Raw genomic sequence first — 23,637 nt, 5'->3', positions numbered from 1 at the left:
GCAAGAAAGTGCCCGACTCTAAAACATTTCCGGGTTCAAGATGGTCGCCCAAACTATTTAGTGAGACTTCCTCCATCCTTCGTTCCCCTCCGGTTTTTTAACCTGGATGTGACGTCCTAAAGAACCCGACGGAAATAGAACGGAAGGAGGTGTAAAATGGCGAACCGTACTGTAAAAGATGCGCACAGCATCCACGGCACCAACCCTCAGTATCTGGTGGAGAAGATCATTCGGACGCGCATTTATGAGTCCAAATACTGGAAAGAGGAGTGCTTTGGCCTTACAGGTGAGCAAGAGCGCGCCGATCCCCCCGCCCCAACCCCGGTCATCTTGTGGCCCAGTTCTCCAGACCAGTCCGATAGGACTGGCCCCTGGGGGTGAGACTAGAGGGGAATCATTGTCATTCAGAAAAATCTGAGCGCCTACTCTGTGCCTAGTCTTGTGTTGGGCTTTGGGAACACAGATGGATCTGATAGGACCTCATTCGGAAGGGTGTCACGTTGCGGTTCTTTGAGTCATTACATGTTTAATGATAACTTGCTGGGTTCCAAACAGCACAGAGACCCTGAAGGTCTTAAAGGAATGTCAATATGCTTGAAACCAATTCATGATCTTCCTATACTCAAATCTGGACCATTTGCAGTATTTCCACATCCCAGTCCTAATATAAATATATGCTATTCAGAGAAATATTCCAGGTAGTCTTTGATCTTTGTTTAATTCTGGCTCCTCTTTTGGAGCTGTGTTACCCCAGCGAACCGTGGCTTTCTTTACTGTAAAACGAGCATAGTAATACTGAACTTAAAGGTCAAAGGGTTGTTCTAAGGATTAAATGAAATGTATAAAAAGTGTTTGGTATAATAAAAGGAATCCAAATCGGAAAAGAAGAAGTAAAGCTGTCACTGTTTGCAGATGACATGATACTATATATAGAGAATCCTAAAGATGCTACCAGAAAATCAATGAATTTGGTAAAGTAGCAGGATACAAAATACACAGAAATCTTTTGCATTCCTATACACTAATGCTGAAAAATCTGAAAGAGAAATTAAGGAAACACTCCCATTTACCACTGCAACAAAAAGAATAAAATACCTAGGAATAAACCTGCCTAAGGAGACAAAAGACCTGTATGCCGAAAATTATAAGCCACTGATGAAAGAAATTAAAGATGATACAAACAGATGGAGAGATATACCATGTTTTTGGATTGGAAGAATCAACATTGTGAAAATGACTGTACTACCCAAAGCAATGTACAGATTCAGTGCAATCCCTATCAAACTACCACTGGCATTTTTCACAGAACTAGAACAAAAAATTTCACAATTTGTATGGAAACACAAAAGACCCCAAATAGCCAAAGCAATCTTGAGAAAGAAAAATGGAGCTGGAGGAATCAGTCTCCCTACTTCAGACTATACTACAGAGCTACAGTAATCAAGACAGTATGGTACTGGCACAAAAACAGAAATATAGATCAATGGAACAGGATAGAAAGCCCAGAGATAAACCCACACACATATGGTCACCTTATTTTTGATAAAGGAGGCAAGAATATACAATGGAGAAAAGACTTCCTCTTCAATAAGTGGTGCTGGGAAAACTGGACAGCTACATGTAAAAGAATGAAATTAGAACACTCCCTAACACCATACACAAAAATAAACTTAAAATGGATTAAAGACCGAAATGTAAGGCCAGACACTATAAAACTCTTAGAGGAAAACATAGGCAGAACACTCTGTGACATAAATCACAGCAAGATCCTTTTTGACCCATCTCCTAGAGAAAGGGAAATAAAAACAAAAATAAATGGTATGTAATGAAACTTAAAAGCTTTTGCACAGCAAAGGAAAACATAAACAAGATGAAAAAAGTGTTTGGTATAGTTACAGCTATATGTTAATAAAAAGCACTCAGTAATCAGTGGTGGCGGTGGTGCTGTTACCATTGTTAACTACTGCTCTGCTGTTACTGCTCTGCCACCATCCTAGCTGTGTGTCGATGGACGAGTCATATTGTTTCTCTGAGTCGCCATTAAATTTTGGAGTCATGTAAGGTTTACTTTGGGGGCTTTTTCTCATTCCATAGTTTTCTTCTTGGATGATATCCGTACCACAGTTACCTCATATATATAGATGCCTTTAAATTTATCTCTGCAGCCCAAATCTCTCCCTGAGATCTAAGTCTCTGATTCCAAGGCATGCCAACTCCATATGTGCAAAAGTGAACTCATGACGTTTTTTCCCAACACTAGGTTATGTTCCCTTGTCATATATTTTCATTGCATTCTGCATCTTCTTTCAATTACTGATCACACTTTCAATATTTTTTTTTAATGCTTTCTGCCTTGCCTGACTGTAAACTCCATAAGAGTAGTCATTGGGTCCCTCTTCTTTATCCCTCTACCTGTATCTCTGCTACTTGGCACCTAACTATAAATTGCCAACTGTAATATGGAATGAATTAATATAGAAATTATCCTAAGGGAACTTGGAGAAGTCTGATTTATAAAGTGATTTCCCATTAATAGTACCTAACCTTTATTTATTTATTTATTATCTGTGTGTCAGGTAGGTATTAGCATTTGTTTCTATTATCTCATTTGATTCTTACTATAGCCCTTAACTTTGTACCTTTATTATTCAAATTTGAACTGACAGGCTCAAAGAGAGGTGAAATGACTTGCCCTAGTTCACACAGCTAGTGTTTGATTTTTTTAAAAAAATATATTTATTTATTTGGCTGAGCCGGGTCTTAGTTGTGGCATGTGGGATCTTTAGTTGTGGCATGTGGGATCTAGTTCCCTGACCAGGGACTGATCCCGGGCCCCCTGCATTGGGAGTGCGGAGTCTTAACCACTGGACCACCAAGGAAGTCCCTAGTGTTTGATTTTTTTTTTTTATACAGCAGGTTCTTATTAGTTATCTATTTTATACATATTAGTGTATATATGTCAATCCCAATCTCCCAATTCATCACACCACCACGTCGACCCCACCCCCCACGCCACCCTCTGCCGCTTTCCCCCCTTGGTGTCCATACGTTTGTTCTCTACATCTGTATCTCTATTTCTGCCTTGCAAATCAGTTCATCTGTACCATTTTTCTAGATTCCACATATATGCGTTAATATACGATACTTGTTTTTCTCTTTCTGACTTACTTCAGTCTGTATGACAGTCTCTGGGTCCATCCACGTCTCTACAAATGACCCAATTTTGTTCCTTTTTATGGCTGAGTAATACTCCATTGTATATAGGTACCACATCTTCTTTATCCATTTGTTTGTTGATGGGCATTTAGGTTGCTTCCATGACCTGGCTATTGTAAATAGTGCTGTAGTGAACATTGGGGTGCATGTGTCTTTTTGAATTATGGTTTTCTCCAGATATATGCCGAGTAGTGGGATTGCTGGGTCATATGGTAATTCTACTTTTAGTTTTTTAAGGAACCGCCATACTGTTCTCCATAGTGGCTGTATCAATTTACATTCCCACCAACAGTGCCAGAGGGTTCTCTTTTCTCCACACCGTCTTCAGCATTTGTTTGTAGATTTTCTGATGATGCCCATTCTAACCGGTGTGAGGTAATACCTCATTGTAGTTTTGATTTTCATTTCTCTAATAATTAGTGATGTTGAGCATCTTTTCATGTGCTTCTTGCCCATTTTTGTGTCTTCTTTGGAGAAATGTCTATTTAGGTCTTCTGCCCATTTTTGGATTGGGTTGTTTGTTTTTTTAATATTGAGCTGCAATGAGCTGTTGATATATTTTGGAGATTAATCCTTTGTCAATTGATTCGCTTGCAAATATTTTCTCCCATTCTGAGGGTGGTCTTTTCATCTTGTTTATGGTTTCCTTTGCTGTGCAAAAGCTTTTAAGTTTCATTAGGTCCCATTTGTTTATTTTTGTTTTTATTTCCATTACTCTAGGAGGTGGGTCAAAAAAGAGCTTGCTGTGATTTATGTCAAAGAGTGTTCTTCCTCTGTTTTCCTCTAAGAGTTTTATAGTGTCCAATCTTACATTTAGGTCTTTAATCCATTTTGAGTTTATTTTTATGTATGGTGTTAGGGAGTGTTTTAATTTCATTCTTTTACGTGTAGCTGTCCAGTTTCCCAGCACCACTTATTGAAGAGACTGTCTTTTTTCCATTGTATATTTTTGCCTCCTTTTGTCATAGATTAGTTGACCATAGGTGCGTGGGTTTATCTCTGTTCCATTGATCTGTATTTCCCTAGTGTTTGATTTTGACAACAGTATTGAAAGGTTATTATCCCCATTGTCTAGATGAAGTTCGCTCAAGGTTGTGTAGCTATTGAGGAGTTATTTGTTGTTATTGTTTTGTTTCTTCTAACTCTTAATCTGGCTTTTTTTTCTCCTAACATGATGCCAAGCACGGACTCTGAAGTTAGACTGCTTGGATTAAAACCCAGGCCCTGCCACTTTCTGGCTGTGGACCTTGAGCACATCACTTAATCTTTCTTAGCCCTCATTTTCCTGGCTGAAAACAAGGGCAGTGCTAGAACTTACCTCCATGGCTTGTTGTGAAGATTAAATGAAATAATATGAAATGCTTAGCAGAGTACCTGTTATATAATAATCTTTCAGTGTATATTGACTGCTGCTATTATTATTAATTATTATTACACTCTTGTTCTCCTAATATTAAACTGTTAATTCAGGAGCACCAAACGTTGAACTAGCTTTAACTTCTCTCCAGTTCAAACCTGGAAAAGCTTAGTCCTGATGTGTCTGAGATGCCACTCTGTTTTTGTTTCTTAGCTGAACTTGTTGTCGATAAAGCCATGGAGTTAAGATTTGTGGGTGGTGTCTATGGTGGCAACATAAAGCCAACTCCCTTTCTGTGTTTGACCTTGAAGATGCTTCAGATTCAACCTGAGAAGGATATCATTGTAGAGTTTATCAAAAATGAAGATTTCAAGTGAGTGAAATGTTTATTAGCTAATATAAAAACTTCAATTTCATGGTCCAGAATTTGGCTTTAGTTAAGAGGAGTGAAAACAGTGTTATCTCATTTCCACAGAGTTCCACTCTAGGATTTTGCTCTTGAGCCTCTTGAGTTTGTATTTTGTCTGTTTTGATTATATTGACCTTCTCCTTCACTGTCTCAGTCTTGATGGCTTTTCCCAAAAAAACAGTATTTCACAAACTCATTGAGCATATACTAAGCAGAAGTGAGTGCCTAATATGTTGGTAGCAGTGAATGCTTAAGGATGAAGAAAACAACATAGTGTGGTAAAGAAGAGGGAAACTTTGGTGTTAAATGTAGGTTCATGTCCAGACCCTGTTACTTATTAACTGTGACCTTGGAGAAGTTACTTAATTTTCTAAATTTTACTTTATTTACCTATAAAATGAAACAGTAATAGCAACTCAGGATAGATGTGAGGATTAAGGAAGACAGAACAGTAAATCTCCCAACACAGTGCCTGTTGCAGGGTGTACGGCCCCAAAATATAAGCTGCTCTTATTATTTTATTATCCATTTTCAAGGAGCTCACAGACAAGTATAGGAGACAGACATAATAATAGATTATTATGTGCCACCCTCTATTCTAAAAAATTTAATATAATAATTTATTTAAACTTCACAAAACCCTGTAAAATTATTATCCCTATTATATAGGGGAGGAAACTGAGGCAGAGAGAGATTGGTTTCCCCAAGGTCAAATGCTGGTAAGTGGCAAAACTAGTTTCAGAGTCCATATCCTTTGCCACTCTATTTTGTTTGTCATATACAGAAACTGTTGAGTTTCAAATGCCTACTCTTTATCCAAGTGGAGATTTGAGTGGGTAGTTGGGATATAGGAGAAAGGGAGAAGAATCTTACAAACATTAATGGCTAGAAAACAGCTAACTTTTATTAGGCACTTACTGTGTGCTAGCTATATGCTATGCTTAGCACCTTACATACATTTTTTACTTAATACACCAAGCCATCAAATTAGGGACTATCAGGTACATTTTATAAGGATTGAGAAAGCAAGTAAATTGCCCAGTGTTACACAGTTAGTAAATAATGGAATCAGAATTTGAACCCAGATGACTTTGACTTTTTTCCATAACCAGCATTCTGCTTCCTAGCAACAATTTATATATTCATGTCTATGTAAATTGGTTGTATTGTTAGTAAATAAATCTTATACTTTCGGTTGTTAAGTTTAGTATCTCATTTGATTCTTAAAATAATCCCATGAAGTAAATAGGTTGTATCTTAGTTTTACAGATGATATAATAGACCCTGAAAGTTGAGCAGCATATCCTAAGTAACCACAGCCAGTAAGTGGTAGAATGAGAACTTGAACACAGGTCTCCATATTTTAGCTATCTTTCTACTGCCCCATGCTGCTTCTAAAAATTTAGCTTTCTCATCTGCCAAAGAGAAGAAAGAACTTGTTTATCCACTACTGTCATGAGAAAAGCCAGTTGTAAAACTCAGGAACTTTGTAGGATGGCCTGTTGTTTCACTGTCATCTATCTGTCAGGTATGTCCGCATGTTGGGAGCACTTTACATGAGGTTGACAGGCACTGCAATTGATTGCTACAAGTACTTGGAGCCTCTATACAACGACTATAGGAAAATCAAGAGCCAGAACCGAAATGGAGGTGAGTATGGTGCCAGGTGTCTAGACCTTCATCCCTGAGCCAGTTTTTATTTCACCAGTATCTCTAGTGTCACATTGTCACATACATTGTGAGTGTTGCTCTTAATCCAGATTGTTACTGCCTTCCGTCAGGTCCTCCTTCTCTCTCATGGGGAGTAGCACTCCATTAGACTACTAGCTTCCTTTCGACCTTACCCAGTCTGCCCGTCTGCCTGTCTTTCCAACTGCATCTCATGTTAATCCTTGCTTTGCATCATGTGCTCCATCCCATAAAGACCTAGCTCCTGAATGACCTTCACTGTAAAATCCTTCTCCAGACCTCCCAGGCAAGGTTAGTTTTCCATACATTACACCTTCACAGTTCTTTCTACTGGCCTCTCTTGTACGATACTTCACCCTGCAGTATATAGACTGTACTCATGCTTATGTAGGAATCCCACTGAAAAATAATAAGTGTATCCAGGAGGGGCAGCTCCATACCTTTTACAAAGAGACATATTTTGTGGTAAAATGGGATTCAGGGAATGCAGTCAGAACTTTTTCTCACTTAGTATCATAACAAAAGACTAGTAGCATTTGCCTTTACCCTCTACATATTACACTAAGGAGTAGAAGTTAAGAATTTGGTATTATTCTTTAAACTTTTATTAACTTATTCATTCATTGAATAAATACATATTAGGTGTCAATGTTATGGCAGGTACTATGCTATGTACTGAAAATAATATGGTGAACAAGATGGACATGGTCATGGCCATCATGAAATTACTTAGTTATGACTCTATTATGTTAAACTAAGACAGGAGTTTTAAACCTAGTGACAATTTGGGCCAGATATTTCTTCGTTGTGGGGAGCTGTCCAGTGCATTATAGGATGTTTAGCAGCGTCCCTGGCTTCTACCCACTAGAGCACCCCATAGTTGCAGGGGGCAACACCACTGAACTAAGAACCAAGAACCACTGAACTAAGGTAATGTTTACCATAGAAATTCTAAGAAGCTATTGCTCCACTTACCATATAAGATACATGATTCTTAAAAATAGCAAATCACTATGTTGTACACCTGGAACTAATATAATGTTGTAAGTCAATTATACATCAATTTAAAAAAAGTTTGCTGACCTGTGCAGGGGAAAAGATACATATTCTATATTCAGGAACTTAGTGGGTTCACATGAGAAATTGTACTTGAGTTATAAATTTTATTCATGAACATTACCCCATTACAATTCAGGACTCTTTGTGCTTGTTTTTTGTGTCTCTCCTGCTAATTGGGACAGCTTCATTCATCCCTTTATCCCCAGCTCCTAGAAGAGGCATGGCACATAAATGGCCTCAATAAAAGGGAGTTGAATGAATGAAGATAGGTGGTGATGACAAGAATATGAAAGGCTGTAGTTTGAGCCCAGGTTTGACAGTAGTCCCTTCAGTGTAACTGCCACACTGCAATAGCTTTATTAGTGAATGTGCAGGCAAAGGGAAGCTGCAGAGAATTCACACTTTCTATACCAAGTACCCTGTTAGATATCTTACATAAAGAATCTTACACTTCTTTTACTTTTTGGCTATTTAAATTTATTTCCTAGTTACTTGAGCTTATTATTTTTCTTTCAGAGTTTGAACTGATGCATGTGGATGAATTTATTGATGAACTACTGCACAGTGAGAGAGTCTGTGATATCATTCTGCCCCGGCTACAGGTAAGAGATAAAGGTCATACACACACAATACACAGTACACAATAAAATGTGTGTAAAGATCTCTTTACACGCATACATGATAAAACACCATGGAGCTCAGAATCTTCTTTTTTTTTTTAATTGAAGTATAGTTGATGTACAATATTATGTAAATTATAGGTATACAGTATAGTGATTTACAATTTTTAAGGGTTCTACTCCATTTATAGTTATTATAAAATATTGGCTATATTCCCTGCATTGTACAGTATATCCTTAGAGTTTATCGTATACCTAATAGTTTGTTCCTCTTAATTCCCTCCCCCCCCTTCCCTCTCCCCTCTGGTAACCACTGGTTTGTTCTCTGTATCTGTGAGTCTGCTTCTTTGTTACATTTACTAGTTTGTTGTATTTTTTAGATTCTACATATAAGTGATATCATACAGTATTTGTCTTTCTCTGTCTGATTTATTTCACTTAGAATAATATCCTCCAATACTGCATAGCACAGGGAACTATGCTCAGTACTCTGTAATAACCTAAATGGGAAAAGAAGTTGAAAAAGAATAGATACAAGTATATGTATAACTGAACCACTTCACTGTACAGCTGAATCATTTTACTGTACACTGTACTGTACTGTACTCCATTATGAAATAAAATTTTTTAAATAAATAAATAATTTTAAAATAATAATAATATCCCCCAAGTCCATCCATGTTGCTGCAAATGGCAAAATTCCATTCTTTTTTATGGCTGAGTAGTATTCCATTGTATATATATATACTGCATTTTCTTTTTTGTTCCAAATATACATATATTATTATATTTCTTTATAAAAAATTAATGTAATTATGACAATATACTTTAGGTTTTTTAAAAAAGATTTTATTGGAGTATAGTTGATTTACAAGGTTGTATTAGTTTCAGGTGTAAAGTGAATCAGTTATACATATATCCACTCTTTTTTAGATTCTTTTCCCATATAGGTCATTACAGAATATTGACTAGAGTTGCCTGTGCTATACAGTAGGTCCTTATTAGTTATCTATTTTATGTATAATAGTGTGTATATGTCAATCCCAATCTCCCAATTTATTTCTCCCCCCTCTTCCCCCTCTGCTAACCATAAGTTTGTTTTCTGCATCTGTGACTTTCTGTTTTGTAAATCAGTTCATTTTTACCATTTTTTTAAGATTCCACATATAAGTGATATCATATATTTGTCTTTCTCTGACTTCACTCAGTATGACAATCTCTAGGTCCATCCATGTTGCTGCAAGTGGCATTATTTTGTTCTTTTTAATGGCTGAGTAATATTCCATTGCATATACGTACCACATCTTCTTTATTCATTCATCTGTTGATGGACACTTAGGTTGCTTCCATGCCTTGGCAATTGTAAATAATACTTCTGTGAACATTGGTGTGCATGTATATTTTCAAATTAGTGGTTTTGGGTTTTTTTGGGTATTTACCCAGGAGTGGACTTGGTGAGTCATATGGCAGTTGTGTTTTTATTTTCTTTGAGAAACCTCCATAATGTTTTCCACAGTGGCCGCACCAATTTACATTCCCACCAATACTATATGAGGGTTCCCTTTTCTCCACATCCTCGCCAACATTTGTTATTTGCATTTTTTGTGATGATAGCCATTCTGACAAGTGTGAGGTGATATCTCATTGTGGTTTTTTTGATTTGCATTTCCCTGATGATTAGTCATGTTGAACATCTTTTCATGTGCCTGTTGGCCATCTGCATGTCACCTTTGGAAAAATATCTATTTAATTCTTCTGCCCATATTTTTTAATGGGGTTGTTTGCTTTTTTCTTATGGTCCTCCTAATTAGCAGTCTTCATGTCTATGAGAAAGATAGGAGATTGGGAGTGAGAAGAAAACAGAAAAAGTGATTGAAGGGTAGGGCTTTAAAAGTGAATAACACAAGAAAATTTTGTTCTTTAAAATGTTATATTATTAAGGAGATTGTAGTAGAGTAGGTTTTTAAGCTTTGTGAGCAGTTTTTCAAATTGATCTTCATATAAAAATCTAGGATATAAAACAGATGAAAGGAAGGTCAGGAATGGGAGACTGATCCACCTTAAATATCATCTTTATCGTCTTACCTCCCTTTCCTAGTGAGAAATAATTGTCCGTGAAGCATCTTTCAAGAATGAGTCTTACAGCATATGATTTTTAAAATAATATTGTAAAATACAAAGAGAAAACAGATATAGTAGGTAGCCTAAAGAGAAAGGGAATGGTCTATAGTGGAGAGTTGAAATTTATCCATGTTGTTGCACATTTCAATAGTTTTTTATTTCATTTGTTGCTGAATAGTATTCCATTGTATGGATATACCACAATTTGTTTACCCATTCATCTGTTTATGCAGAATTGCAGGGTACAAGGTCAATGTACAAAAATCGGTTGTATTTCTGTACACTAGCTATAAACAACTGGAATTTGAAATTTTGTTAAAAAGGTACCATTTACAACAGCATCAAAAAATTTAAAATAGGGCTTCCCTGGTGGCGCAGTGATTGAGAGTCCACCTGCCGATGCAGGGGACACGGGTTCGTGCCCTGGTCCAGGAAGATCCCACATGCCGCGGAGTGGCTAGGCCTGTGAGCCATGGCTGCTGAGCCTGCGCGTCCGGAGCCTGTGCTCCACAACGGGAGAGGCCACAACAGTGAGAGGCCCGTGTACGGGGGAAAAAAAAAAAAAATTTTTAAAATAATTAAGGATAATTTTGTCAAAAGATGTGTAAGACTTAAAACTATAAAACATTGCATTACTGATGGAAATGAAAGAAGACTTAAGTAAATGGAGATATATCATGTCCGTGGTATATTTTATACCATGACTTAGAATTGTTAAGTTGTCAATTCTCCCAAATTAATCTGTAGATTCAATTCAGTTCCAGTCAAAATCCAAATAAAATTTGATATAACTTGACAAACTGATTCTCAAATTTATATGAATATGCAGAGGACCTAGAATATCTAAAACAACTTTGAAAAAGAACAAATTAGGAGGACAAACACTACCTGATTCCAAGACAGTGTTGTGTTGGCATAAAGCTAGACAAGTAAATAAATGGAACAAAGTAAAGGGACCAGAAATAAGTGTACATATATATGGTCAGTTGGTTTTCTACAGAGATGTTAGGGCAATACAATTGAGAAAGGATAATCTTTTCCACAAATGGTGCTAAAACAGTTGAATAGCTGTATGGAAACCAATGAATCTCTACCCTTAGCTCATAAACTTGAAGGGGATAATAGTCTCATAAAAGCTAAGAGTATAACATAAAGAAGGAAAACATAGGTGAAAATCTTAGTGACCTTGGGTTTGACAAATTCCTATAATAAGACATAAAACCATGAATTATTTATTAAAAATTAATAAATTGGCCTTTATAAAAATTAAAAACTTGCCTTTCAAAAGACACTATTACAAAACTAAAAAGGCAGGCCACAGACTGGAAGAATATATTTGCGCAACATATATCCACCAAAGTTCTTGAATCTACACTATATAAAGGACTCTTGAACTGAATAACAACTCAGTGGACAAATGAACAAAAGATTCTAACAGACATTTTACCAAAGAAAATATATAGTTGGCCAATAGCACATAAAAAGTTGTTCCGTACCGTTAATCATTATGGAAATGCAAATTAAAGGCACAGTAATATACACTACATACCTAGTAGAATGTGACCCTGACCCTATCAGGTGTTGGCGAGGATGTGGAGGAACTGGAAGTCTCCATATCCTATTGGTGACAATATAAAATGGTACAACCTCTTTGGAAAAGTTTGCCAGTTTCTTAAGAAGTTAACCATACAATCCAGCTATTCCACTTCTAGGTATTTACTTGAGAAATGAAAGCTCATGTCCACACAAAGACATAAGCACAGATAATCATAACAGTTTTATTTGTAATGGCCAGAAACTGGAAACAGCCCAAATGTCCATCAAGTGAATGGACACAAATTGTGATGTGTCCATACATTGGTACTACTCAGCAGCAAAAATGAACTATGGATGCACAACAGCGTGGATGAATCACAAAGTAATTGTGCTGAGTGAAAAAAGACAAAAAGCTGTATGTACTGTATAATTCCTTTCTAATAAATGTAAACTATAGTGACAAAAAGGAACAGTGGTTGCCTAGGTGCAGGGTAAGGGAGTGGGGAGGAAAGGGAATGAGAAATCACAAAGGAGCACAAGTAAACTGTTGGGTGGGGTGGATTTATCCATTATATTGATATAGTGGCTTACAGTTGTATACAATACGACTCAACACTCATCAAATTCTATACTTTAAAAATGTACAGTTTATTGTGTATCGATTATACCTCAGTGAAACTATAAAATGTATTGCAAAAGTCATTGGAATACCTGTAGAGTAAGGGTCTTTTGCTCTTAGTGCTCTACTATTCTCTTATTCTGATGTCTATGTAAGAATCAGCAGCATTAATGAAAGGGTCGCAGAAACAGTGTTTAAGATGGGGGATGGGAGCAAATTCTTAAGTTTTAAGCAACCACAGAAACCCAAACTGGGAGGATCCAGAACTTCAGGTCTCTTTTTTGATCCTACTGCAGCTCAGTAATTTTGAAGCAATTTGCTGTATCCCACCTGCTTTTGAGGTGCTCATTTCCTTGCTAGATATAAACTAAAAGGAATAATTTAAAGATCAAAGGTCACATAGTATATGATTCTCTTTATACGGTATATTCAGACTAGGCAAATACATAGAGACAAAGCAGATTCGCGGTTACCAGGGGTTTCAGGGAAGGGGGAATGAGGAGTGATTACTTAATAGGTATGGGGTGTTTTTCTGGTGTGATGAGAAAGTTTTTAAACTAGTGAGAGGTGGTCATGGAATAGCATTGAATTTTATACTTTAAAATTGTTAATTGTGTATTATGTGAATTTCACCTCAATAAAAAACAGATCAAAGGGATCTGAAAAACTTCAAAGTAGAGAATAGAATGGATTACAGATACATAATAAATGGGTGAGGTAAATTTGCTCGAGGCAGCAAACCAGATGGATAAATGTAGTTGGTTGATGAGTGCTCACACTTAAATGCAATGAACCACTCCTCCTCCACAGTGACTCAGTTACAAAAAATCCTAGAAAATAATCCTGAAAATTATTTCTTCTTTTCCATATTGGCTACTGTAGACTGTGTAGTGAAAAGAATGACATTTAAAATCTGAAAACCTGATTTCAGGGCCCAATTCTCACATTTATTATCCTTAGCTGCTACTGTTATTTTTAGAAATACTGCAAGAAATGGAATATTCTGAAGTGCAGTCAGTTGTAACTAAGGGTTCCAAAGCTCGGTCATCTCTAAGCAAGCATATTGATGCAAATGAGGTAGTCTGCCTGGAGGCTAGAAGGAAAGACCACAAAGCAGGACCCTCACTGAGTAGAGAGAAATTGAAATATGACTGATATCTGTTATGTCACCAAGGGGTGTGTTCCGGTGTGGGCCTATGTCCTGGATGAAATGACCCTTAAGACCACCTTCTGCTTTGATTTCTGTTCCTATTAAGCAACTCATAGGGCATCAATTTAGCTTCTCATGTGCCCTGACATTGGCAAGGAGTTGCTCTGGAATGAATTCTAATTTTGTCAAACACAAATACTGTAAGTTAATACACTGACTTCAGTCACTTCCAAGTCTGGTGAACATTAGGGATTCTAGATGCCCTGTCTGATGCAGTCCTAGATCCCAGACTGTGGTGATCCTTTCCAAGGAGCCCTTTTTCAAGGGATTGACTTCACTAAATGGCATCTTTGTCTCATTTCTCCTAATCTTCATAGAATTTTGTTAGTGATGAGTGAGAGCAAAATAGAGAACAAATGTTACTATTTATTTTAGGGCTATCCAATGATCTCTATGTCCTTGGCACAAAAGATGGTAAGGGGTCTTATGACCCAGTCCATTTGTCAGTTTTAAACTCACCTTTGCCTTTCAGGTCCTTAGTCACTCAGTAAGGACTACTAAGCCACATCTTAGAAGAAATGGAACCAGGAAATGGATTGTTTATATCCTGAGCCTTGTTCAAAATGCATGACTGTAGACAGCTACCCTAAATCCTGGGTCTAGTCGAGAGTTGGTGCTACTTCAGAGCAGGACCCAAACCCCCAAACTGGGCTGAGTCTCAATGGATCTCTTGGGATAGATTCTGGTCTGAGCCTCTCCTGGCAGAACTACCAGCCAACAGTCTCAAACTATTGGCCCTTGTGTGTGAAGCCCATATTTTTTATTCAAGGCTATACCCATACTGATTGATATTCTAGTGACCTTAGAATATAAGATCACAGGGAGTAGAGGCAATAGAAAAGTGATGCTCTCTTCCACTTTGTATTTATCTCTTTACAGGGGAACTTAAAAAATATATATAGATTCCAGGTATGCGAAACTCCTTAGGAAAATCTTGAATTGTCTAGGATGTCTTTGAAATGAAATTGCCTCACCTGCTGCACCATAGGTTTTCTCTCACTCCCAGAAGCCCAGTGTTGCAGCTTCAGGACATAGAGGAGATAGCAAGCCCCCCCAACTCTCACTGTGTTCTCTTTAGAAACGCTATGTGCTAGAGGAAGCTGAGCAACTGGAGCCTCGGGTTAGTGCTCTAGAAGAAGACATGGATGACGTGGAGTCCAGCGAAGAGGAGGAAGAAGAGGATGAGAAGGTCAGACACCTGGGAGCTTAAGGGTTGGAGGAGGGAAAGTTACAGAGAATGGGAATGGTCTTTTTTGTTTTGTTTTCAAACTTTAATTTTTAACTTTCTTCAACCAAAAAATACAATATGTAGTCATTAAGAGTATAGGATTTATAGTTAAATAGACCTTGATCCATATCTCAGCTTTGCTGTTTACTAGCTGTATAATCTTGTGCAAATTACATAATCACCATTTTCTCTTCTATAAAGCAAGGATTATGAAACCTTTCTTTTAGGACTGTTGTGAGCATTAAATGAAATTATATATTATATACATAAAGCCATTAGCTTTGGGACATAATTGCCTAATAAGTGGTAGCTATTAAATACTTCGGACAAAAACAATACTCTTCATAAATGAATGCATACTAAGGAGTAAGCCTAGTTTAGGGGGAAAAAACCACCTACTGCATGGTCATGTTCTTTCACTACTTGTTAAAATGCTGAAAAGTTGAAAACAAGCAAGCTGTCAGGGAGCAGTCAGGTAAACTATTATAGCAATTCAACAGACTATTAGGCCGCCATTAAAAGTATTATGAGAAGTATATGATAGGGACTTCCCTGGCGGTCCAGTGGTTAAAACTCCACGCATCCATTGCAGGGGGTGCAGGTTCGATCTCTGGTCAGGGAACTAAGATCTGGCATAACGTGTGGTGTGGCCCAAAGAAAAAAGCATATGATAATGTGGAAATGATTGTGGTGATGTTAAAAAAAAAAAAAAAGGATCTAAAACATTTGTGATTAAAATTATAAGAACATGTATAGAAAAAGGCTGGGGGAAATATAAGAAATTCTGGCCTATGGATACTGAGACAGTGTAGATGGAAGTGTAGCTCTGAGCTAGTAGGCTCCATCTAAGTTAAGTGCTAAAGGAAGCGCAATCATTCATGAATTGAAAGCCAGGCAAGGCTGAGGTGCTTATTCTGTGGTGAGAGGACCAAAAGTAGGCATTCTTTTTTTTTTTTTAATGGAAAATTTAATCATATACCAAAGTGGAGAGAATGTGTCTCCATCTACCCATCACCTAGCTTCAACAATGATCAACTCAGCTGTTTTGTTTCCTCCACATCTCTACCCAATTGTCCCTCACCAGTTACCTTGAAGCAGATCACAGCCATCATATATTTCATAATATTTCAGAAAAGACAAGGGCCCCTTTTTTAAGCAAAACTATATACCATCATCACCCCCCAAATGAACAATGATGCCTTAATCTCATTAAATATTCAGTGTTCACATTTCCCCAGCTATCCTACATTTTTAACAGTCTGAACTAGTATTCAAAGAAGGTCCATAAATTGTAACTGGTTCATCTTGTAGTCCGTCAGTTCCACCCATTGTTAATTTTTCCTCTTGCAGATTTTAAATATATCAGGTCATAACATTCTGTACATATTCTCACAGTCTGTATTTTTGTGATTGTGTCCCTGTGGTATCACTTATCGTGTTCATTTGTCCCTTGTATTTTCTGTAAACTAGTACTTGAGTCTAGAGGCTTTAATTGGATTTGGGGTTTTTATCCCCTTTGGAGTGGAGCAACACTACTTCATAGGTAATAGTGTGTACTGCCCCCAGGATGAGCAAAGTCTGGCTGTCGCTCTTTTTGTAATATTAGGAGCCACTGATGATCTTTGCCTAGATTCATTAGGGGTTGTAAAATGGTGATATTCTAATTATTTCTTCATCATTTGTTACCTGTAACACTGCTATAAAGAGAAACCTCCCAAATCAACATTTAGTTTTTCATAGGTACAGTTTATATAAGGTAAGATAAATTATTTCCCTTTATCAGTTTTTAAAATAATGAGTTGATTTGATAGTATCCTCCCAAGGAGGAAAGCTCTCTTGCCCTTGGTAACACTGTGAGTTCATGGATTTAAGCATATTTGGTGTGTTTTGGACCATTATTGTCCTTGTTGATGCTCAAATTGTCCCATCTTTGGCCAGTGGGGGCCCCTCAACTTGACTTGTGAGGCTTTTTGATACAATCATAGTAGTCTCAGCCCCTTGCTTTCTGATATATGTTCTAGTCATGTCTTGTTACCTTCTAGCCTGGACCTAGAATTAGCCAGTTTTCCAAGAAGCCCTTGGTTGCATTAATTGGGATATGATATTTAGAGACCACAGTCTGGGCTCATTGCTACAGCTGTGTTTCTAGGACTTTACAGTTAACAAAGCTAGGGGAAAATTTTTTTTAAGCTTCAAGTACACTATGAGTTTGTACTTATTAATCTTATCGATCTTACATCTGCATCTCTTTTCTTTCACGTTGGAAATCCCATCTTCTTAAGAAGCATACTTACTTACCTCTCACTACTCTTACATAGTCCCAGAATAATGGTACCAGCACTAAACAATAATGGATTAGAAACATTAAAAAAATTTTATTTGCTTGTTTTGTCCTTAGGGTTATCCATGTATTCAAATTACTGTTTTAAAGTCACTTGGAGGTGGAATTTGGGACGGAATGGGGAGGAGAGTGTAAACTGTGTTCCTAGATGGTTGTCTATAAGCCTGTGCTCATCACTGACCCATTCTAACTCTTTTCCAGTTGGAAAGAGTGCCGTCACCTGATCACCGCCGGAGAAGCTACCGAGACTTGGACAAGCCCCGGCGCTCTCCCACACTACGCTATCGAAGGAGTAGGAGTCGGTCTCCCAGAAGGTTAGGGCCCTAGTCATTGGCCTCTTCCAGGGAGACTTTAAGCACTGTAGCGTAGAAGTTTGGACTTCATGGAAGGAAAAATGCCAGCCTATGGATAATGTCTGCTTGTCAATGTATTAGTTGCTACAAAACAACCACTCACAAAACCTCAGTGGCAGACATTTATTTAGTTCACAGGTCTGTGGGCAGTGGTTTAAGCTGGGCTTAGATAGGAGGTTTTTTGAGTGTAAACTATGGTCCCTCATCTGGTGCAATCAGTTGTCTTTTGGCTAGTATAGGACAGCCTTAGCTAGGATGACTGGAGCAGCTCATCTCTTCTCTATGTGTGTCACATTCTAGGCTAGGTTAGACCTGTTCCCATGGCAGTGGCAGAATACAAGAGCAAACAAGCCCAACCATGCAAGTATCTTTCCAGTATCTACTTGCATCACATGTACAAGTATCCCATTGGCCAAAGCAAGTCACGTGGCCAATCCCAGACTTGGAGTCAGAGGGTATTAAAGTTACATGACAAAGGACATGGATAACAGAGTTGGGTGAAGAATTGGGGTAATTTTTGCAATTTACGATATCCAGTGCACCTACTAAGGTTCTTCTTTCTCTTTTTTCTTTCCGTATAGGCGGAGTCGGTCTCCCAAAAGGAGGAGGTAGGCCTTTAGTGACTTGTGATGAAGGATAGGGATTTGGGGAGGGGGATGCTGTTGTTGTGTTTATACTGTCGGACAGATGTGGGAGTCTGACCAGTTATTTCCACAGCCCCTCCCCTCGCCGAGAAAGGCATCGGAGCAAGAGTCCAAGACGTCATCGCAGCAGGTCCCGAGATAGACGGCATAGATCCCGCTCCAAGTCTCCGGGTATAGCATTTGGGCCTTTTGCTATTGGTTGTCTTAAAGAAATGTAATAGGAGCAATTAGCCTCCTGCAGTACAGTAGTACCTTACTTTATTATTGTCTAGGAAAAAAGGAAGTGGATATAGAATTTGAAAATTAGACTTCACATCTTAACTGTCACTTACCAGCTTTGTTGATAGGAGGATGAGCTTCAGTTTTTTCATCTGAAATTATAGGAGTAAGACTTAACAGATTAGTGGTAAATACCCAGTGTGATATTTTTGAAATTTAGCCATAAAGCCTTGTGAATACATATGAAGTGAGTTCAGTTCTCTGCTACCAACAGTGTCCCTATCATAGGCCAAAAAATATTAAGCCAATGAAAGGAATTGGGAGAAATGACAGTGGAGGAATAGGAGGGTAGAATCTCATTCAATAGCCTTTTCTTCCCCAGGTCATCACCGTAGTCACAGACACAGGAGCCACTCAAAGTCTCCTGAAAGGTATGGATTAACCTCTATTTTGACTTAAGAATTTCACTCTTTATTCAGAAATTAAAGTCCCAATTACAACTAAGGTGGACCTGAAATTTTCTTGTATTGATGGAGACACTCAGGAATTCTCCTTAATTACAGGACAAAGTTGGGCTGTTGCCCTGAAAATTACTAGAATTATATATACTGTGTTTTGTTTTTCCTTTGTAGGATTGCAGCTTTCGATAAAGGCATGAGCTTTAATCTCAGGAGACCTGGGGTTCAGTCCCAACTTTTAACACTTAACAGTTGAGTGACATTGGACAAGTCACTTTCATTTGATAAATTTTTATTAGAAACTTCTATATGCTGTACACTGTTAGGTGCACTCAATCTCTCAGAGGTCATTTCCTCAATGGTAAATTTTGGAGAATGCCTAACTTGGTGTTACTCTTAAACATAAAAACACCAAGTATATTTATGAATGTTGGGTATCATCTCTGTCCCCATCAGTGTTAGCATATCCCAGTCTTCCTCAAAAGTCCTTGCCCAGGTTCCCAAACAGCTGTTAAATTTAATGATTTGTATGTGTTGCCATTTCAGATCTAAGAAAAGCCACAAGAAGAGCCGGAGAGGGAATGAGTAACAGACTCAGTTTGGTTTTAGTCCAAGTGGCCTTCTGTGGAGATAAAGGCATCTGTCTATGTGCAAGAATGAAGATCTACTCCCCAGGCAGCTATGAGAATATTCTGGATTTTTTTTTTTTTTTTTTTTTTACCAAAAGTTTCTTCACTTTTTCTTTTTTAAATGAAAGAGGTGCTGAGTTTTGTATCTTGTTTTGAATCATAATCCACATGTTTGTTTGAGTGATAATGCTTCCTAAGGGCTGCTTTTGACCTCTTTGTACAACCAACCTTGTTTGTACTCAAATTTATGAGGGTAGAATGGACTGGAACAGAAGGTATGAAACAAGGGGAGGATGTGGCCACCTGGTGACCCTCTTGTTATTAAATTTGACACACCCATTTCCTGTTTTTCTGTGGTTTAGTTTTGGTTTACACTGTGATTAGAACTGTTCTGAGAATCCTGAGATTTGCGCTGCTGCTTGCTGTACCGTTAAAAAACCAAGTCAGTGAAATATATTAGCTCCAAGTTTTATTTCTAGCAGCAGCAAGTGGTAATAAACATGAAAACTGACTGGTTAGCAGCAGCTTTATAAGAAAAGAATGAATTCAGTTTGTAAGGCTTCTTCTGGATCATTTAACAGTTGCACTGAATGTTCAACAAACAGTAAAACTTAACACTTTTTATATAGCGTTCTTCCACAGTGTTGTTTCTTCTTCCCCACAGCCTTGAATTCCAGATTAAGGTGCTCAGCGCCTTTATACTACGGGCATTGACATTATCAAATCTAGACAGTAGTAGTACGGCAACTAGGTTGAAAAAATTTGATGGAGAGAAAAGTATCTAATGCCACTCAGGGTTTTAACCTGAATTGCTGGACAACAGCACCATTCACATAACCAGAAAATACAGCAGGAAGAGACCAGGTTTTAGAGGGGTAGGTAAGGTAGTGAGGGTTGTGGTAGTAGTGAAAATGATGCATTCAGTTTAACTTGGAGTTTAATTTGAGACAGCTAAGGTATATCTAGATAAAGATATATATAAAGATATATATTTTATTTACATCGTAAATAAAAGCACAGTGATCCAACCCTGAATTGAGGTAATTGTGGAAGGTGTAGAATTGAATGCAGTGCCCAGGGAGATGTATGTATATGTAAGAAAAGCCAGTAATAGAATCATAGGCAACACGAACACTGTTGAGGAAGAAGTGCAAACACCGATTGAAAACTGAAATGAATCATTCAGAAAGGTAGAGGAAATAGAGTGGGTTTAGAAGCTAAGGACACAGAAGTAAAATAAGGACTGAATAGTGTCCACGGGTATTGATAATCAAGAGGGTGTTGGGGTCTTTGCTAGAAGAGTTTTGTCTACCTGTTCTTACCTTTCCTCCTTTAAAAAGGAAAAAATGATCAAATGATTTCCTGCAGCTCTGTCCTTGGCAAGAATTGTGAAGACCAGCTGCCTCACAGGATCCAGTTTCTTGGGAAGTCATATTTGGTCATAGGATAAACATCCTATTGCTTGCTGTTGAACTTAAGGACTTTTGCATCAATATTAAAGCATTTTGGGATCATATTTGAGATTTCATGTTCTTCACTGATTGCTCTCCTGATAATATCTGAGCTAATGTTGTCCATAAGAGCTATTATGGTTCATCATACAACTATATATAGGACTGCCTTTAAAAATTAAATATAAGCACCTCTATTTGTATCTGCTATAGAGTCCTAGCAGTTATTTCTTTATCAAAGTGTTCTAAATGGAAAGAAATGTATGCTGGCTGAATGACCTTTGGACCAACCAAGTCATCATCCAGTATACTGTTAAAATAAAATTTTAAAAGTATACTTTATTATTAAACTATAAAAATTTAGAAACCCACCCCAAAACCCCAATAATTTTTTTTTTTTTTTTTTGCGGTACGCAGGCCTCTCACTGTGGTGGCCTCTCCCGTTGCAGAGCACAGGCTCCGGACGCACAGGCTCAGCGGCCATGGCTCATGGGCCCAGCCGCTCCACAGCATGTGGGATCTTCCCGGAACGGGGCACGAACCCGTGTCCCCTGCATCGGCAGGCGGACTCTCACCCACTGCGCCACCAGGGAAGCCCCCCAATAATTTTTAATACCAGAAATAAACCTCCCCAAGCATAAACTATAAACTTAAAGCATACTTAAGAGTGGGACGTGTCAAACCTCTCTCTAGAGATCATTTTGATAAATTACAGAATTGTAGAAGAGATGAATTTAGTACAGACTTTGCTGAAGGACCATTTCTGTCAACTATGTGCTAGCCTACTGGATGAGTGAGGCCTTGGAACTATATAGCTTTACAACTTTTGACTAGCCTATATTAAGAGACACATTTTACATCTTACCTCTGAACTCATACATATTCTGCACTAAAACAAATTTCAGGAAAAAATTCGTATTCCCTGTGCAAAATACATTCTGATATTTCTTATGCAGTATTAGTTTTACTATCGGGTGCAAACCACTAAATTGATTACACTTCCCACAATATGAATTATACTACTTTAAAAGCTTTGCCATAGGGCACAATGACCTGTTAATACTAAGGAATGAAGAGATATGTGTTCTCAGGGGCAAAGGAAATAATGGATTTGGTGAGAGGCTTCCAATATAACAACCCAACTTAAAGTTCATTCCTCTAGCCCCTTTCCATTATTTTTGGTAGACTGACCTAAGTTTAAATAAGCATTAATCAGAAAAGAATGATCACAGATGCTGGCCACTCCCAGCCAAAAGTTAACAAGTTTCCACAGACAAAAAAGATAAAATAATCTGTTTTTTAAAATGCAAGAATACAGGTTCAAAGAGATTAAAAGATAAGAGATGGAAATTAAGCATGGTAGAATTTAAGAAACAAAGATTTGAAAATTGGGAAACTGAAAGTCTTATTAGAAAACCCAAAATACAAAATAGACAAGGCATAGAGAAAATAGGCTGGAGGGGGAAAAAATGGAAAATAATAAAAAGGTATAGAGATAATCAAGAAGACATGAAAAGAAATCCTGCATGTGTATAATTGACATTGCTGATAAACAAAATTGAGCAAATCAAACTTAAAAAATTCAAATAGAAGAAAAATCGCCTTGATTTAAAAGATAAAGAATTATATAGGCATCCAAGCAGAGAAATCAAGCCATGTATAGTGAGGGAAAAGATCAGGATGATCTCAGGTCTTCATTAAGGCAGAGAAGCAAAAGGCTCCAAAGGTCAGGAAAACAAAGTGTGCCAGGAACTTTACACCCAGCCAAAGTTGTCCTTAAAATATAAAGGGAATAGACATTCTCAAGTATGCAAGTGCTTAAAAGCATACAACCACTTGGGAAAAAACTGCCTGATAATGAAATTTACTCAGCAAGAAATGAATCAAATTAAGGACTCAGGAAAAAAAGAAGCGGTAAAAGAAATGGTAGTAAACATTTTAGAAATTTTAAATTAAAAATGGGAAATTGGGCTTCCCTAGTGGCACAGTGGTTGAGAGTCCACCTGCCGATGCAGGGGACACGGGTTCGTGCCCCGGTCCAGGAAGATCCCACATGAGCCATGGCTGCTGAGCCTGCGCATCCAGAGCCTGTGCTCCGCAACAGGAGAGGCCACAACAGTGGGAGGCCCGCGTACCGCAAAAAAAAAAAAAAAAAAAAATAGAAAATAAAAATGGGAAATTATCATAAGACAAATGAAATATCTGAACATTGTCTATATATGAATAATATAACCAGGAAGTAGGGGAACTCTTTTAAGTGTCCTGGTTTCATTTTTTATGACAGGAGTCATATACTATGTCTAAAACATACAAGAAGCTAGAAAAACATTACTCCAGCCTCTTTAATGTTTTCTGTAATTGTCCTTAATTTTGAAGGAGTCTTTTAGAACTAGATTCTCTTGTAGAAAAAATTTTTAAGTTGAACATTTCTTCACTTTTACATTTTTTTGTTAAATCCAAGTAAAATTAATTTGCCAG

The 23,637-nt window shown here is 37.7% G+C and overlaps 1 protein-coding gene across 1 annotated transcript; it reads left to right on the top strand.

Moving 5' to 3' along the window:
* Nucleotides 1–43: 43 nt before the first annotated feature.
* On the top strand, nt 44–21,224 carry PRPF38A (pre-mRNA processing factor 38A). The gene is made up of 10 exons (XM_019937804.3): nt 44–286; nt 4,787–4,946; nt 6,511–6,632; nt 8,247–8,332; nt 14,915–15,025; nt 17,607–17,719; nt 18,340–18,366; nt 18,476–18,573; nt 19,004–19,052; nt 19,626–21,224. Exons 1-10 carry the CDS (start codon nt 157–159, stop codon nt 19,666–19,668), a joined length of 939 nt encoding a protein of 312 aa, XP_019793363.1. The 5' UTR covers nt 44–156; the 3' UTR covers nt 19,669–21,224.
* Nucleotides 21,225–23,637: the final 2,413 nt, after the last annotated feature.

The sequence above is a fragment of the Tursiops truncatus genome, chromosome 1, assembly GCF_011762595.2.
Source record: "Tursiops truncatus isolate mTurTru1 chromosome 1, mTurTru1.mat.Y, whole genome shotgun sequence".
In the NCBI taxonomy this organism is placed as follows: Eukaryota; Metazoa; Chordata; class Mammalia; order Artiodactyla; family Delphinidae; genus Tursiops; species Tursiops truncatus.
Note: the sequence above shows the minus strand (reverse complement) of the source record. Positions and strands in the feature narration are given on the sequence as shown.

Excerpts from the sequence above, each read along its gene's own strand:
- PRPF38A (XM_019937804.3), top strand. The coding sequence starts at position 157 with ATGGCGAACCGTACTGTAAAAGATGCGCACAGCATCCACGGCACCAAC. Across the intron at positions 287-4,786 it reads GGAGTGCTTTGGCCTTACAG|CTGAACTTGTTGTCGATAAA; the intron begins GTGAGCAAGAGC and ends TTTGTTTCTTAG. Across the intron at positions 15,026-17,606 it reads AGGAAGAAGAGGATGAGAAG|TTGGAAAGAGTGCCGTCACC; the intron begins GTCAGACACCTG and ends ACTCTTTTCCAG.